Source organism: Oxyura jamaicensis, chromosome 4 (assembly GCF_011077185.1).
Source record: "Oxyura jamaicensis isolate SHBP4307 breed ruddy duck chromosome 4, BPBGC_Ojam_1.0, whole genome shotgun sequence".
Classification (NCBI taxonomy): domain Eukaryota; kingdom Metazoa; phylum Chordata; class Aves; order Anseriformes; family Anatidae; genus Oxyura; species Oxyura jamaicensis.
The window spans coordinates 5,831,229-5,847,959 of NC_048896.1; the positions used below are offsets into that span (position 1 = coordinate 5,831,229).

General features: G+C 34.9%; 1 protein-coding gene across 1 annotated transcript in view; it reads left to right on the forward strand.

Moving 5' to 3' along the window:
- The window catches only part of DIAPH2 (diaphanous related formin 2), a 187,251-nt gene extending 170,564 nt beyond the window's left edge, over positions 1–16,687 (forward strand). The window contains exon 28 of the mRNA XM_035326106.1: positions 14,753–16,687. Coding sequence (XP_035181997.1) covers positions 14,753–14,817 — 65 coding nt within the window. The 3' untranslated portion in view covers positions 14,818–16,687. The remainder of the gene's footprint in view (positions 1–14,752) is intronic.
- Positions 16,688–16,731: the final 44 nt, after the last annotated feature.

Below are 16,731 nucleotides of genomic sequence, written 5' to 3' on the forward strand. Positions count from 1 at the left end.
AGTGACCTGGCTTATTCACTGCTGGGTACCCCAAAAAGAATGAGCAAGGAACTTTCTGAGGAATGCACCTGCTCTGCGACTAGGATGTGGCCAGCACGTGCACAATGGGTACAGGATTTAAAAATACTGTGAAATGTACATAGCCAAAACATACAGCTTCTGTACCATATTGATAGCAGCATTTCCTAAATGCCTGTGTTACATGTTCAGTCATACCTAACTGTGGATGTGATAGTTATGAATGTTATTACTAACATTTTACATCTATTAAATTCTGAAACATTATTGGTAGTTTTTTGTAGTCAGGAATTTATCAGGTAGCTAGCCTGAGTCCAACCATATCTTATTTCTGAGTCCTCAGAGTGTCATGAAGATCCCCCATCTATAAGGTTGTTTACTTTTTCAGTATATGCTTTAGCCTGTGGGCACACAACAACTATTTAGGAAATCAGTGAAATAATAGATTTTAATTTATTTTCATTATATAATTACTTATGAAGAAGTCTCACTGAAGAATTCTGTCTTGAGCTTTGAATGAATTAGAAATGATTGATTGCCAAAGGGGGAAAAAGAAAAAAGAAAAAAAAAAAAAAGAAAAAAAGGCCACCAAGCATCAGAACTTTCCCATTGGAAAAATACCACTGAAACTAGAGCCCTGACATTTAGAAAAGCTAAGAGTATGTTGTAAATACTAATGACAACCCAAAAAAAAAAAATACTGTTAACACTTACCATTTCTGAATCCCTGATATGTACCTGCCAAGAAATACAGAATTGATTAATTTGTGAGACGTGTTTGGAAGGGACTCCTGGAAATCATATAATACAGCCTCCTGCTTGAAGCAGGGTTATCACCATACTAGACGGACACAGCTGGGACTTGTCAAATCAAGTCCTGAAAACCTGCACAACCTCTTGATTTCCCTGTTCTAGTGTTACGCTACATTCCTAATGCAGATTTTTTTCTTAACATTTAAGCTGCAATTCTCAACTACTGTCTATTATTTTACCATCTATTTGACCAAGAAGAATTTGACTGGGGTTTTGTGACTCACCTTCGAGGCAAATGTTGTTGTTAGGTCCTTTCTTAGCCCTCCTGCTCAAAAGAGTAAACGAGCTCTACTCCCTCAACCTTTCTGTAGTTCATTGGAGTTGTCATCTCATGGGTCATTTAGAAGAAAAAGCAAGACAAGTCATATTAAGCAAATTAATGCAGAATTTCATAAAGGAGAAATACAGAGACTGTATGATATGGATCAATTTGTGGTTTTATACAAAATGTAAATTTTTCAAAGGCAGGAGGAATAGAGACAAGAATCAGGGATTATATAGTGTGTTATATCACGTATTATGGTCAATATTAGTATTACAAATTAAATTCTGTATGATGTGAATTAATATTTAGTTACCTCAGTTGTCAGTGAGGCTTTTTTAATTGTATAAGGCCAGACTGGATGATTAAGCCATTTTCAGAAAGCAAGAAGTCAGCTTAGCTGTTGTTTAAACTACTAGTTTTAGAATATCTGAGGTTAAGTGATGGTTTGCTGAAATACTGACTGTGTTTGACCTTGAATTTTTAAAAGATACTTAGATTTTCAACACCACTTAGATGTATAGGTAATAATTCTACTAGCCACTTATGGGGCGGGAATACTTTTATACTTTTATACTCTTGCCCTTAATTGTTTGCAACAGTGGAAATAGCTTAATTGTTTTGTACCAATATTTTTGTCCTTGTAAATTTTTGGTATTGTCTTGTTATGCATAATACCCAGTATTGGAGTCACGATGTCATACTTCTTTAAATTTTATTAATTCACACAAGATTTGAGCTTTTGGAAAGATGCCAGCTTGTTCGTAACAATGTTCTGTATCCTGCTGTATATCAAACATTTTTTTCCTTTTTTTTGTCTCTTTTCCTGTGTGTTGTAAACCTACTTGGTATGTCTTTGGTCTGTACTTCTAAACAAGGTAAATTTAAGCAGTCTTTGCATCGTAGCCTTCGTTTCTTGGAGTTGAACGAGACTAGTGTATTTTTGGTGTGGTTTTGCTCACGCAAGGATCTTAAGTCACAGTACCACATAATTACTGTTACAGGATATACACTGAACTGCATCATCTAAATACTATTCTATTCTATATCAACCTAAAGCTTGCCTTTCTTTGTTGGCTGCTCTGTGAGTTGTTGATTGTGTTTAAAAGTTTGGTCTCTGTGTAATAGCCCAATGTTATTTACCTGGTCATTATGGGGATAGATGAAGGCAGGCCGATACTTCTGCTGAAATATCCACAAATGTATAACTGTAAAGATAAATTGAATAGTCATCTACCAAATAATTTCTGATAACTTTCTGAAGAAACACAAGGTGGCACAATTTAATATGCAAAATAGTATTTCAGTGCTTATCTTTGTCATGAATCTTCTCTCTTAGCCGTTGGCAAACTACAGTCTAAATTCCTGTCAAGTATCCTCATTCACATAAAAGATAATTATGAATCCCTGATGGGTACAGTTGTTATATTTTGGCTTTTACAAAAATTTTGAAACTTTCTATTGCATCTCATTCTTCATCCCTAAGGAGATGTGCATTTAGCAGCAGATTTAACTTTATCATATGAAGCTATAATAAATAACAAACTCATTTGAAACATATTTTGATTACAACCAAACTTAGAAGAATCTAATGGTTTACAAAGTGAATATAGTCTGTAAAAATAATAATAATAATAATAAAAGTCTAATACTTATTTCATAGTAAAATACTGCAGTATAAAGCTGAGAACAGATATAGTGAAAACAAATTAGTAAAACTAATACTTGCAGCAGCTGTTGCACAAAATGCTGCCATCATATCAGCTGTCTTATCTGCAAAGCTGACAGGGGTGACTAGATGGATAGCATCCAAGGAAAAAAGTACCAATTTTGACAGTGCTTAAAAATCTTCTGAAGGAGAACAAAGTAATATTTTGTGTAATAAAGTATTTACAGGAATGGTACAATATGCTGGAGCCATGTTGCTTACAGAAACTTACAGATGTGTTGGTTGACTTTTATGTTTCAAAAGTGTCTTGGAATAAGTGGTGAAGAGTCATAGAGTTATAGATTCTAAGATTGTTCAATATTTTATTTCCTCATTTTTTAAAAGCATAAGTTATACATTTCAACGTTTTTAGTATTTAGAACATTTTTAGACTGGCATACTTTATTCTGATTTCAGATGGCAAAGATTTTTGAAATGCCCTTCTGTGAGAAGATTATTTTCCATAAACATTTTAAAATAAGAATTAAAAGTCACAGCTAATTTGAAAGTAATTTCTTAGTAGTTTTCAAGTGTGAAATTGTAATGGTTTGCAGATGCTCATCGGCTTTCAAAGGATCACATGAACAGTAAGGTAGATGATAACTATTTTTACCAGAGTATTATAAAGCTGTGTCTTTCCAGACTTCTCACAGGTAGTCATTACATATGTTGTTGCCATGGTTTGGCTGGGATGGAGTTAATTTTCTTCATAGATGCTTGTATGATGCTGTATACATACATATATATATATTTATATATATATTTGATGAACATAGTGGTGAACACACAGCAATGTTTTTAGTGGCTGCAGAGCAGTGCCTGCACACAGTCCAGAGCTTTTCAGCTTCTCTCACCGCCCTGCCAGAGAGGAGGCTGGGGTGCACAGGAAGCTGGGAAGGGACGCAGCCACACTGGACAAGGGGATGCCCCATGCCATATGGCATCATGCTCAGCTATGAAACCTTGGGTAGAAAAGGAGGGAAAGGATGGACACTCAGAATGATGGCATTTGTCTTCCCAAGAAACCATTTATGCATTATGAGTCCTGGTCACCTGGAAGTGGCTGAATATCTATCTACCAGTGCAGCAGAGAATGAATTCCTTGTTTTGCTTTACCTAATAAACTGTCTTTATCTCAGACCATGAGCTTTTGCAATTTTACCTTTCCAATTCTCTACCCCAACCCACCTGGCCAGAGTAAACACGTGACTGTGTAACTTAGCTGCCTGCTGGGCGTAAAACGCAACAAATGTAAATAAAAATTGGGACTCTTGGTCATAAGCCATTTGGACTAACTACTATATAATTTTTTTTCCAGTGACACTTTGCATGTTAGAGTGAATAATCTATAATCTCTCTAAGTTATAAAATAGATTTATGTGTTCATACGTAAACATACAAATTTACAGTATATAAGGCATTTTTATTAATATTCATAAGGTCCATTCTGTGAACAATCTTGTCATATATATGAATAATACAGAAGAAATGTGGATAAGCTTTTTTGACTGTATGACTTGAACCGTTTTAGTACTTGCTTACCTGGACAGTTAAATGATTGCATGAATCACTTCAAACAGCTGTAACTGAGCAAACACTGATCACAATGGTGACCTTTTGGTTTGCTCATCATGAAATTTAAGTTAGTAGTTTCAGCCTAATGCAAATCTTTTTTTTCAAGGCACCCCACTGTACCTTTCTTATTTAAACTCTTGTATCATTACTTATTTTAAGGATCTTCTGTGCCCTAAAGGTATTGTAACATTTACTAATCCTTCCTACTGGACTTACCAGACATTAGTTCTGCCTCTTGCTGTGCTGGACTTGAAGTATATGAGGTTTGGTTTTGAACTATAATTCAAATCACACAATAAATTAAATTGCAGTTAGTACCTTGACTCTTGTTTTACTGTTCATGCATCTGTGTAGTTAGAGGAAAATACGTAAAAACATTCTTGTCAAAAATGAAAAAAAGGGGGGGCGGAGAGGGTGTATAAAAATAGTTTTTCCTTCTTTGCTCATCACTTCTGGATCTAAGAAAATAGTCATGGGAAATATGTAATGAATCAGGTGAGGGAACATATTTAACGAGTTCTTCATTGTATGTTGTGTTTCAAGTTTTTGATGATCGAAGCATAAATAAGTGACTAAAGGATCTCATGGCTATTCATTAGCTTAGAAAAGATGAAATACAGGATTCCTCATGGTTGTCTGTGTGTTGGGTCTGTCTGGGATGGAGTCACCTTTCTCTGCAGCAGCCCACACAGTGCTGTGCTCTGCACTCGTAGCTGGAACAGCACTGGTATCACTCCAGTGTTGTGTCTATTGCTGCATAGTGCTGGCACAACATCAGAACTCCTTCCACGCCCCCAAGAGCCAGCAGGCTGGGGGTGGGCAATTGATGGGGAGGGGACATCACCAGGGCAGCTGACCTAAACCAACCAAAGGGATATTCCATAACACCTGATGTCACACTCAGCAATAAAAGGGGGCCTCTCATGGGGGAGGGTCTCTCCTGAACAACTGGTATGCGTTTTGAGGCCCTGCTTCCCGGCACGTGGCCGAACATCGCTCGTTGATGGGAAGTAGAGAATAACTTTTTTTTCCTTTCTCTCTGTGCTTCCGCGCGGACTTGTTGTTTCTTTTGTTTCTTTTTCTCCCCATTCCCCTTCCCTTTAATTAAATCATTTTCATCTCAAACCTCGAGCTCTTTGTGTTGTCTTTTCTCCCCCTTCCTCTTTGAGGAGGGGAGTAGTGAGAGAGTGATTGTGGTGGAGCTCGGCTGCCCACTCGAGTAAAACCATCACAGTCTGTTACCTAGAATTTGTTTTTTCTTGCTTATGTAAGAGTGGAGAAAGTGAAGGTGATTTGCTGTTCCGTCTGCTCAGTAGTTCTCAATTCCTGTGTTCATAGTTACATATACAACTCATTTTCAATTATCGCTGCAGAAGTTCAAGTAAGGTATCAAAATGTTATCTTAAAGCAAATTTTAATGTAGTGTAAGTTCAGTATGTCAGGGAAGAATAGCTGGTAGATAATGTATCAAGGAAATGAATAAAGAGGTCATGAACAAAGAGGTCAGAAAACACAGGAGGATAGAGAGCAAATTGATAATGAAGTAGTTTAACTTTCAGAAACAATGCAGTAACCAAGTGAGACTTAAAAGCATAGAGCAGCAGTTCTCCCTTCCCAATAAAGTTGATGAAGTGTATATTTAAAAAGCAAAGTATATACTATACTTCAGTGAGCAAGGGGGGCAGGGCAGTAAAGCTGCAGAGAAGCCAGACTGCATGGCATGAGGCACCAAACAGGTAGATGTCTTTGAATAGCTGTCCATGCAAATTGTCCTGGATTTAGAGTATGTTGAATGAATTTTCCTCTTTTTTTTTTTTTTTTTTTTTTTACTGTTTTGTTGATGGCTTCTTGTGTTGTGTGCATACAGTGCAGAAAAGTCCTTATAATCTCTGCTTCAATTTTAACTAGATTAAAATAAAATTTTAAAAAGTAGGGTGGATGTGCTATTTTATGTAGAGGAAAATGCTCTTAAATTTGTAATTTCACTAAAGAGACTTGCCTACAAATGCAGAATGTTGATAAGGAAAGGCAGAAAAAGTATTTATTAAAAGCATCAGTTGAGAGAAAAGGAATTCTTAAGAGTGTGTGGAGAGATACACTGTGCACAGGCAAAAGGCTTTAGCATTTATTCAGTATCATAAAGCACCCTTTCAAATACTATGTTCTGATGACCTTCCATACAGCAGAAAAAAATGAGCAGATTGAAAAAAGGTTAAGATGGTAAGTAAAATGTTCTAGGATTTTTGATACTATCTTAATTAAGGTTAGGTAACCAGATAAACTTAACACCAAAAGAGTCAGAAGAGAGACACAGTGAAATGCTTGTATGTATATAAGGTTTTCAGAGGAAAAGATTATAGGCTGTTGACAGAAGCTCTGGATGAGTATATTATTTAAAAGAACAAGGCTGGAGTTAGGAAGGAAAGACTAATTTTCTGGTGTAGTCAGCACATTACAGCAATTTTGTTTTATTATCATTCATATATGTAAAAATATTTTTATTCATATCATGAATGTCAGCATTAGCATGTAGATATAGGTATTTCTGAATCAATGATTGAAAATACATGGAAATACTCTCCTCATTAACTAGCACTGAATTTTAGTGCAAGTTAATTTAAACCAAAAGTACTTAAAAGACAAAATAAAATAATTTAACGGAATATTAAAAACAAAAAACATAAGCAACATTAAGATTATAACACTTCATTATAAAGGGAAAGATAATCATTGTTAACTTTGGCATTGCCTGCTCTGGAGCTCCTTCCCTAAGCAGTAATTAATTTTACAGAAGTTTGTACTGTCAAAAGTCTACAGCTCTGATATTGAGAGGTTGAAAGATGCCAATTAATTTTCCATTTTTGTCACTTGTCCAGAGAGTGCAACACTTGTGGGTTTTAATAAGGCTTTGTCTATTAATTGGTGACCTCAAGAGCATTTTCTATAGAAATAGTGGGATGAGACAAGACCAGTAGTTTCTAATCTTGGTCAGTTAGGAGAGCTTAACTTCTTTTTAGCTCTGTACAATATATTTATCTTCAAAATAAATTGAAATCTTTATTTAAAAGTTCTGTAGCCTGCACTGAGAACTTCCTACATGTCGTGTTAATAATAGGGTTGTGTTTGATGTCTAAGAAGCCAGATCTAGTCTGCTTTTAATACAGATAATTTTTTAAATAAATTCATTATAAGGGCTATCAGCATATGACAGCTCATTGTTTAGTAAGGAAGGGTATATAGTATTGCATCTGGGAAATGTAGAAAAGCTTGACCTCAGGGAAAAAAAAAAAAAAAAAAGTTATAATGTGTATTGGTATTTTGCTTCTGGAGCAGTTGTGTCCATATATACATATATTTATATATATATATATTTCAAAGACATAGATTAATTCAGTCAGACTCATTTGGAAGTAGTATTTTAGTATAGGGTCTCCAAAAAACCCTGGTGTGTTTAAATCTTCTTTCTAAATGCAGACAATAATACTAAACCTAAGCACTGTTGTCCCCTAACTCTTAGACAATTGGCTACTAAGGCTGTCTTAAAATAGTCTCAGGTTGTTAGGAACCCTCTAAAAACATGTACATGTGCTGTGATGGCACACTACCCTCCGCCCTTCTTCCTTTGAGGTCCTTGCTAATATGTCAGAAGGAGCCACATTGATGGGCAAGGGATAAATTGGCAGACCCTTCAAGAGTGTGTTTTGAATGGGCACTTGGGCTTTAGTTTAGAAAATACACCCGGATTATGCTATAATGAGGTGTTAATTATTGCTTTCCAATACTCCAAGAGAGTTGTTACTGAGATAGTACAGGAAGTCTCAAAATTTACTCAGGTACTGGTATTGAGTAGAAACTATTTTGAGCTTCATAATAAAAGCTTGTTGACCTGACACAGCATTAAGTACTTCTATGTTTTTATTCTTCACATGAACATTAAGGGTCAAATTCTACCTCATGTAAGCATTGAGGTCTTACATTGAATCATAAAGGAGTTGTCTGGGCTTAGCCAATAAAATTTGATCTCTTAAATTCCCCAAAGTTACTATACTTCAGAGTTTGTCATATTTTTTTTTGTCATATATTTTTCTTATAGTCTAAATTATTTTTAATATGAATTATTTTAATAAGCAACAGTTTAATTCACATGACCTGCACATGCTTTTGTTGCAAATAATTTATAGTAAAAGTCCCATGCAGTATTTAGTTTTTCTCCAAAGGGGTGTGTAGCGAAGTAACAAGTAGTAGTGAGATCATCTTGCCAGGCTCAAACAGGGGCCTTTACTTTAATGTTATACGATGAAGTTGCAGGTGTGCACAGACAATTACAGCCTGTACCAGCCAGTCATACAGGAGTGATGTAGTTTTAAGTTTTCTCAAAGCATATTCAATTCCATTTAAATATTGCAGAATGCTGAATTGTAAATGTTAACCTAGCCATGAATAAAAAATGTTGATATTTTATTTAATCAAAAAAAAATTATGAATAGTTGGCCTTTATTGTATTATTTAAAGTATTTCATTTTACATGTAGACTACACGTTACTGCAGAATTATGTTTTTATGAAGAGAATTTGTTTCTGATGCATAAAAAAAATAAACAGACTTTTGCATGCTACAAGAAAAATCGCTTGGTTTTGACAAGGGCTGTCAATTGTGTGGGTTGGGGGGGGGGAAATGGTAGCCATTTTGTGCAAAACAGCAGGAAAGACTTGCTTTTCAGGAGTGTGATCCAACTCCTGTTCTGCAAGAAATTCCTTTACAGAACAGAGAGCTTTGAGTTCATTGCTTTCATGTTCTAGGCAAAGATGAAAGCATCTGCGCATGGGAGATGTAAATTCCCTATTTAAACTGCTAAGCGATAAAAATGAGAAGCGTAGATGGGAGCAATCCTACAGAGGCAAATGTTGTCTTATGCCGCCCTTGAATAAAATATTTTGTGGAATAGCTGCAAAGCTTCCCCTTTGACTTTCATCTGGTGGTTTTTGATTGTAACTTTGGAAGCGAATTGGTATTGACTTCTACCAGGCAGTTTTGGAGAAGAGGTGAAGAGCCTTCTCTTATGTCTTCCTCTATGTTTTGTCAAATCAAATACTTATATTTGAAGTGCAAAGTGAAGGCTGATGTCAAGAAATGCCTTCAGCGCAAGCTGGTGTTGGTCTCTCGTGACTTTCCTCTTTCTTAAACGTATCAGATTATATTGTAAAATGATGGCAATCTAGCTGGACGTAAACACGTTTATGCAGGCTCAGCAGCCATTACATATCATTAGTGAAAGGAGGCAAGGGACAAGGGGACCACTTTGATGTCAGTTTGATTCTTTTTAAGGACAAATGCATTCAGATGAGAAGATGCTAACTTTTTGGCTGCTTGTATACTTGAAGTTCAGAACCTATTACTGTCTTTATTTCTTTGTCATGTTTGTAACCTTACAGACAACTTGCTTTCAAGGCAAATACAAATTGTATAAACAGCAGTGTTAATAAGGGAGCTGGGAATAGCAAATTTTGAAATCTATTTTAAATTATATTGTTTATTATGGTTTTATTAGCATTGAACCAAATCTGTACAAAATGTGGGTATACATTTTTGCCCTCTAACTCTCTTTTCCTTAGCAGTAAAATAACAGGTACAGTTAAAATTGGGAAACACATCTTTTATATCATCAAATTTGTCATCTCCAACATAAAATGTGTTTTTTTTATTAGACAATCTATTTTATTTTTGAACAACTACTGAAAGTCTGTGTGTACTTATGAAAGAGGAGATATTCTGTGTTTTGGGGTTTGGGATTTTTTATGTAGCAAAGCAGACCTGAGTTATTTACTCTCTGAAATACCCTTACCCTTTTTATTAGTAAGATATGCCTTTTTTATGGTACATTAGATGCCATAAAGGATGCAAATTAAAAGTGTAAGGAAAAATGTCTGAATGAATTTAGTTTTATTGCAGTGTATCTCTTTCCCTGTTTTTTTTTTGTTTGTTTGTTTTTTTGTTTGTTTGTTTTTTTGTTACTGCTACTTGGATCTGACCTTTTTCCAGGATGTGACATTTATCCCCTGCGGTTTTTTGTATATTATTTTATGTAGTACTTTCAATTGTCTCTTTTTGATTTAAAACAAATCATACATTCATGTCCTAAATGTTTCACTAGTCAGAATAATTAAGTTGATCAGGTCTGGGAGCACTGGAAGGAAAATAATAGGGTTATTGAAGCATTCAGGCTCTAATGGGAGCCTGAGTTCATTCAGATATCAAATCGAATAATTGCTTTACACCTGTATACACAGTCCCAGTGAGCAAGTTCATATTAAAGGTTTAGGGGTACAGGTTCAGTACTATGTTTCAAGGGAATTTTAGTAGATTTTAGTAGTGTTTAAAAGACTAAGTAATTTTGACTTTTTTCAACAGTTTGTTGTTGTTTTTATGTATGAGTATTAGTGTAGTTGATTTCTCATCTTAAAAACATTTTCACGTATCATACCTTCAGTAAGAAATTCTCATGAGTAATGTATTACAAAGCAAATTTAATAGCAATCAGAAAAATCTGAAGGCTATCACGTGAGTTTCACTGCTTCGAAGCAATTTGTTATTAGCCAAGTTAGTGGAATGAAGAGCAGTGGATTTAACTGAATTCCGAGTCTGAAACTCTGAGTTTATATATCATTGTGTAGCATGGCCTAAGGGCTAAAAGCCATAACTCATAGCTATGACTGCTGCTTGTAAAAGGCATTTCCATAAGGACGATGTACAAGCCTGCATTACTTAATGAGATTATAACAACAACAATGCATTAATTTTCGCTTCACAGTTTATACTGAATTTTGTAACAAAATCTCCATTAATGCCAGTGCTGCAGGCTGTCACAGAAGTTGAAGTAAATTTTATCACAGATTAGAAGGAAAAAAAAATGATGAGAAAAGTAACATCTATTCATAGTAGGTTTCAGTAAATTCTAGACTCAGATGTGGGTCACAGTGTTATTATTGGAAAATGGCTGTATATGGGCCTGCCTTGTACTGACATGAAGACCTATTTTTCTCTGTTATTTTAAAAGCGAATTACCCTTGGAGGAAAGGAGAAAAATAGATTGATTTGTCTTGTAACCCCTGAGGCAGGCATGTATTGTCTCAAAGTAAGGCTTTTCCATCACAACTCCTGTGGAAGAACTTTCAATGCATATCCCAAGTGGGACTATTAACAAAGAAAGCCAAGTCAAATTCAAGTACTAAGTAGATCATTTGAAGTTTTAAGGAATGTTAACTTACTGGGTTTAGGATTTTTTGTGAAATCTTTAAGGCCTGGTTTAAGTAATAATAGTGACTGTGAATATGCAAATAAATTGTGTGAGCTTTTTAAATACGTTAACATTTCAGAGTTATCCCTACTGTGCCCTCCAGCATGTGCTCCAGCACAACAGCTCCCTGCTGAACACCCAGTGACATAGGTTACCTCTCTTCTAGATTCAAAATGTTGCCACTATTTTATGTTTTTGTTAATGTGATTAACTAAGACATTCTTTAAAATATATGTTTTCCAGGTTTGAGGGTCCTGTGACCATTATCTTAGAGGAAGGCAAATAGTTCTGGTAGTACTCTTGCCTCAAAGCCCTGGTATTCTTAGCCCATTTCTCTATGACATATAGGTGCTTTGCGTTCTGCATCTAGGTTAATGTTTCAATCTTTTGTTTAAAACAAATAAGCAAAACACAAAAACATCAACAAAAACAGTAGTTATTCCCACCAGTCATATTTTGTTGTTGGTTTAGTTTTGTTTTTTATGTTAATCTAGGAGTGCTAATCTTGGTCACATCTAGGAGTAACTTGGATAGTCTTCTGATGAGTACTGTAGGATGGTCTGCAGAGAAAGAAGGTTTTAAATTTAGTTTCCTGTTTGAATTGCTTGCTGTTAATACAGGACAAAAGTGCTTTTAATGCTGTGACTGGAAAAAAAAATAATTTAATTCTGGTGAATTAGCCAACTAAGGTACCAAGTCCAAGATAGCAGTTCACAGTAGCTATATAATTTTAATGTTTTTGTTTGTTTGTTTGTTTGTTTTGGTAGTTTTTACAGCTTTATACAAATTCTAGTTGAGTACCTTTAAGGTATAGTTTTGTAGAATGTGCCTTTTTCTATTACCTGATACCTCAGTCTCATAACTAGTCAGTTCTATTGTACATCATCTATATTATTACTAGCATTGATTGTTCATAAAAAACAAAGGGGGAAGGGGGGGTTGTAAATAGGAGAACACAAAGGTACTACCTGGCAACATGGATAAGTAGAAAGTGAAGTGGAAAAGACACTTAATATTGCAGTTCTGTAAAATATAATTTATTTTACTCCCAATATAACTGAGTTTCATGCTGATAACAAGCTATGGAGTTAATAAATCTTTTGCAGCTATTGAGACTTCTCTTTTAATAACAGAACTAATGAAGGAGCATTAAGGAAAGGAAAACACATTTTGCAGAGTGCATTTTTGCAAAAATATTTTCCTCTCCCCTGTATTTCTAATTGAGTGTAATTATAATATGTTACCCATGCAGAGTATAAGGCAGAAGGATGATGTCACTGAAAAAAAATATTATAATATATTGTCTAAATATAATTTATTTTTTGATTACTGTGTGGCATATATTTATACACTTAGCTTATTGTGTTTGTTTTACATTACAAGATTCACATTATATGGTGAATGATGTGTTCATGTAAATAGCACCTCCACAAATATTTATGTTGTAGATATTTATTCACAGAACAGTTAAATTAGTCTCTGAGAGCAAGTATCACTGGACTCTACTCTTAGCTGTTGTAGATGAACAGCAGCACATTTGTGTTGATAACTCCTTCTTGGGTTTTAGACAGCATTTCTGTGCTTTAATTTCCAGTGCCTCGTGACACTGCAGACAGCGTAAAGACTTACTCCCCTGCAAAACAGATTGATTTAGGGTAATTTGAATACTTTATGCATGGATAGATTCATTAGGAAAAGAAGGCAAGGCAGAACTATAAAAAGAACTAATAATCTTGGTAAAGGAGCCATAATTCCCTATAGTATTGGAAATACTTTGTGTTGAACAGGGAAAGGAAAGGTTGATTTTGTAGAGCCCATGCAGTCTTCACAGGCATACTCTGTTCTTGTCCAGAAACAGATCACAGATCTTTGTCTACTCTGGGATTTTATTTAATGTGCTTAGACCACTTCTGGCTTTGTTAGCTTAGAACATGGTGATGCAGTCAATATCTTTTTCAAAGAATACATTTCTGTCCATCAGATGGGTTAGAGCCTCATGGCTTATGAAATTTCTCTCCTCTGCTTTGGCCCAAATGTAGCGCTTTCCCAAAGCAGTAATGGCTTTATAGCACGTGCCTTTATAGCCTGTTGCATTGTGGAAGCAAATACAACTAAATCAGTTAATTTGGAAAAAAGCTGAGAAAACCTGCTTGACTGCAGTTTGTCAGACTTTCTGCTTCAGCAGTTACTGTTGTTTTTAAATATTCTGGTAGTACTTATGAGTTCCAGTTGTATAGTGGGATGCCCTGATGCTGTAGCAATGAAAGTCTTCTGCTGATACAAAGAACAGAAAGTTGGACATAAGAGAATGGAAGAGGCTAGGTCAAAAGTAAACAGTGACAGAAAAAACAAGCTGATGCGGCAGGACTACATCTTTAAAAAATAGAGCTTAAAATATCCAGAAAATTAAGTGGGGGTTGATTTTCTGCCTTTGTATGTGTATATTCATTACTTCAGAACTTTATTTAGAAGGCATTTAGTTGTGGTTGGTAGTTCATGATTGTTTTCTTTTCATGTGAAAGACATTTATTATTCATTGCAATAATTACTGTGTAATATTTCCTACTAAAAGTTGTTAACATTGTACAATCAATAAATGCTTAGGAAGTGGTTGATTTAACTGTTCTATTTTTAACTCTACCAAATTATAGTGAATTGTCATAGCACTTCTGTACTTGTAGCATCTTAAGAGTAGGCTTTCCATCACCTCTTTGGTAAGTACAATCTGATGAGTACTGAAACGTATTTTTCCAGAGCTTCTGTACATAATTGTTTATAAAATAAGATTTTTACCCAGACTTTTAGTTATTGTGTGCTATTTCCAAGGGGACAGTGTTTCAGGGTTTTCTCAATGCTTTTATCACCCAGCTTCTCTAATCAAGAAAGTAATTTATTGCTGATTGCAGAACTCTTGAACTCAGTCTGGCAGCTGTGGTGTGAAACTTCTCTGATCCAGTCTCCTAGTTACTTATTTACATATCATTTGAAATAGTTTTCGGGGCTGCTTGGAAACCTTTTGACATTGCATTATCCATGTTTCAAATCTTATGGTGATTTGTTTCTTTCTCTCTTTATATTACAGATAACAGACAAGTAACTTTGGAAAGGTCTCGTTCTCGCCACAATGGAACAATCGCAGCTGTATGATTCTTCTGATGCCAAAGAATTTAGTTTTGAAGAATTGTTTTATTAACAATTAAATGGATATACTTTGAAATGAGTTTATCATACAAATTGGCAGTGATCATAAAATAATACTGGTATTGATTAAATGAAATAGATGTACAAATATGTATTTTAAAAGCTATTGCTAAATAATCCACATACTGTGTCTTATTACCCCAACTACCAAGATCTGTAAACAGTGTTAAACAGTAAGGTCTCACTTTCTTATGTTCTTTCTCTTTTTTTCTGTTTGGTTGTTTTTTGTTTTTTCAAGCTGGCAACTTACACAAAGGGAGTTGGGGATTTCTAGGATATGTTTTTTATGGGTAAGAAAATACTATTTTGTTGAAAGAATGCAGCTGTGGATTCCATTTGAAGTTCATTTGGACATGAAAGGAAAAAACAATAAAATTGTATGTTAATAAATTCAGAGATGAGCTGATGTACAATATCAGAATCATTTTTGTAACCATAAAAAAAGCAATGCATAAAAACCTGGTCAGGTTGCTGGAAATCTTATCTCAATGTAAAGCCTGATGGATCCAGCAATTTTGGCTGCAAGTAGGATAATACCACATATCTACACTTTTGGTGATTTAATGATGTGTAATTACTTATCACTGCTAAAAAATAAAAAATAATAAAAAAAAAAGGCATAGGATTTTACCAAAATTAATTATATCAGTGGCAGAATATGTTTTTAACTGTATCTACAGAGGAATTTTCTAATTATGCACTTATATATTCTTTATACAGATATTTGGGGGAAAATATGATTGTCCTATTTTAATTATGCTAAAAATACCTTTGTGTAGGTTTTCAGAGATAGGCTACATTACGAAGCTATTCAGGACTGCCTCTGAGTTTTTCCTCTGTTTCTCAGGTAAAACATGTAGCAGGATCTCTACTTGTGGATTTTAGTGCTGATGGTTTAGCAGCTAAGAACGCGTTTTCCACCTGGAGCACTCTATAGCAGTGAACAATAATTGCAGCAGACTGATTTTTCGGGAAACTACTCCCATTCTACTTCGTATACAGGCCCCTGCACTGCAGTACCTCAGGTGAGCAGTCAGTTTAGTAGCTGACACTGTGTATTGTTCTGCCACTCAAGGGGAAACTACAGTTTCCTTCTCTCACCAGATTCTAGTTGAATGTACAGTCTATTTTGGTGTTCAGATCAGTCTTCACCATCCTTACTGAAGGCTCATTGCTAATTTGGATAGGATGGAAGATTTTGAGTGGGAGTTCAGTCAAACTGTTTGTATGTTGTTCAGCTATGATATTTTTTTAAATGGGATATAGTGTAGTAGATGGCACTTATTCTCAGATTATTACTGCTTTTCACTGATGAATTATTACAAATACACATATTGCCTGGGTTTATGGAGAAGGTCTTTTTTAATGTTATGTAAAGAATATTTGGAAGGGAAGGTGTCACATTATTTCTGTGCACAAACTGCTTGCTCTAGAGGAGCATTTGATACTGGGGTGGTATAACTTTGCACTACTGCTTGAGCCAAGCATTTTGTACAATACATTCTTTTTGCTTCTCTGGTAAGCTACTTTAAAGACTATCCAGCTAGATTGGGATAAACTCTTATAATTTCAAACTATATTAATAAATATCCAATAAGTGAAAGAAAAGATACAGCTCCTTATCAGACTAGCATTGAATTTCCTTTTTTTAGTCTTCAGAGGAAACAGTTTTTGCCTATTGCTATATCGCTAAACATACAAATGCAACTGAAACCTGGTGAAATGTGCACTGTCAACTAATACTCTACCGAAACTGTTTGGGGCTTTTTGTGATTTTTAGTAATAAAGTAAAAGACTTGTATGGTACTTCAGGAGAAAAGAAAAGAAAAGAAAAGAAAAGAAAAGAAAAGAAAAGAAAAG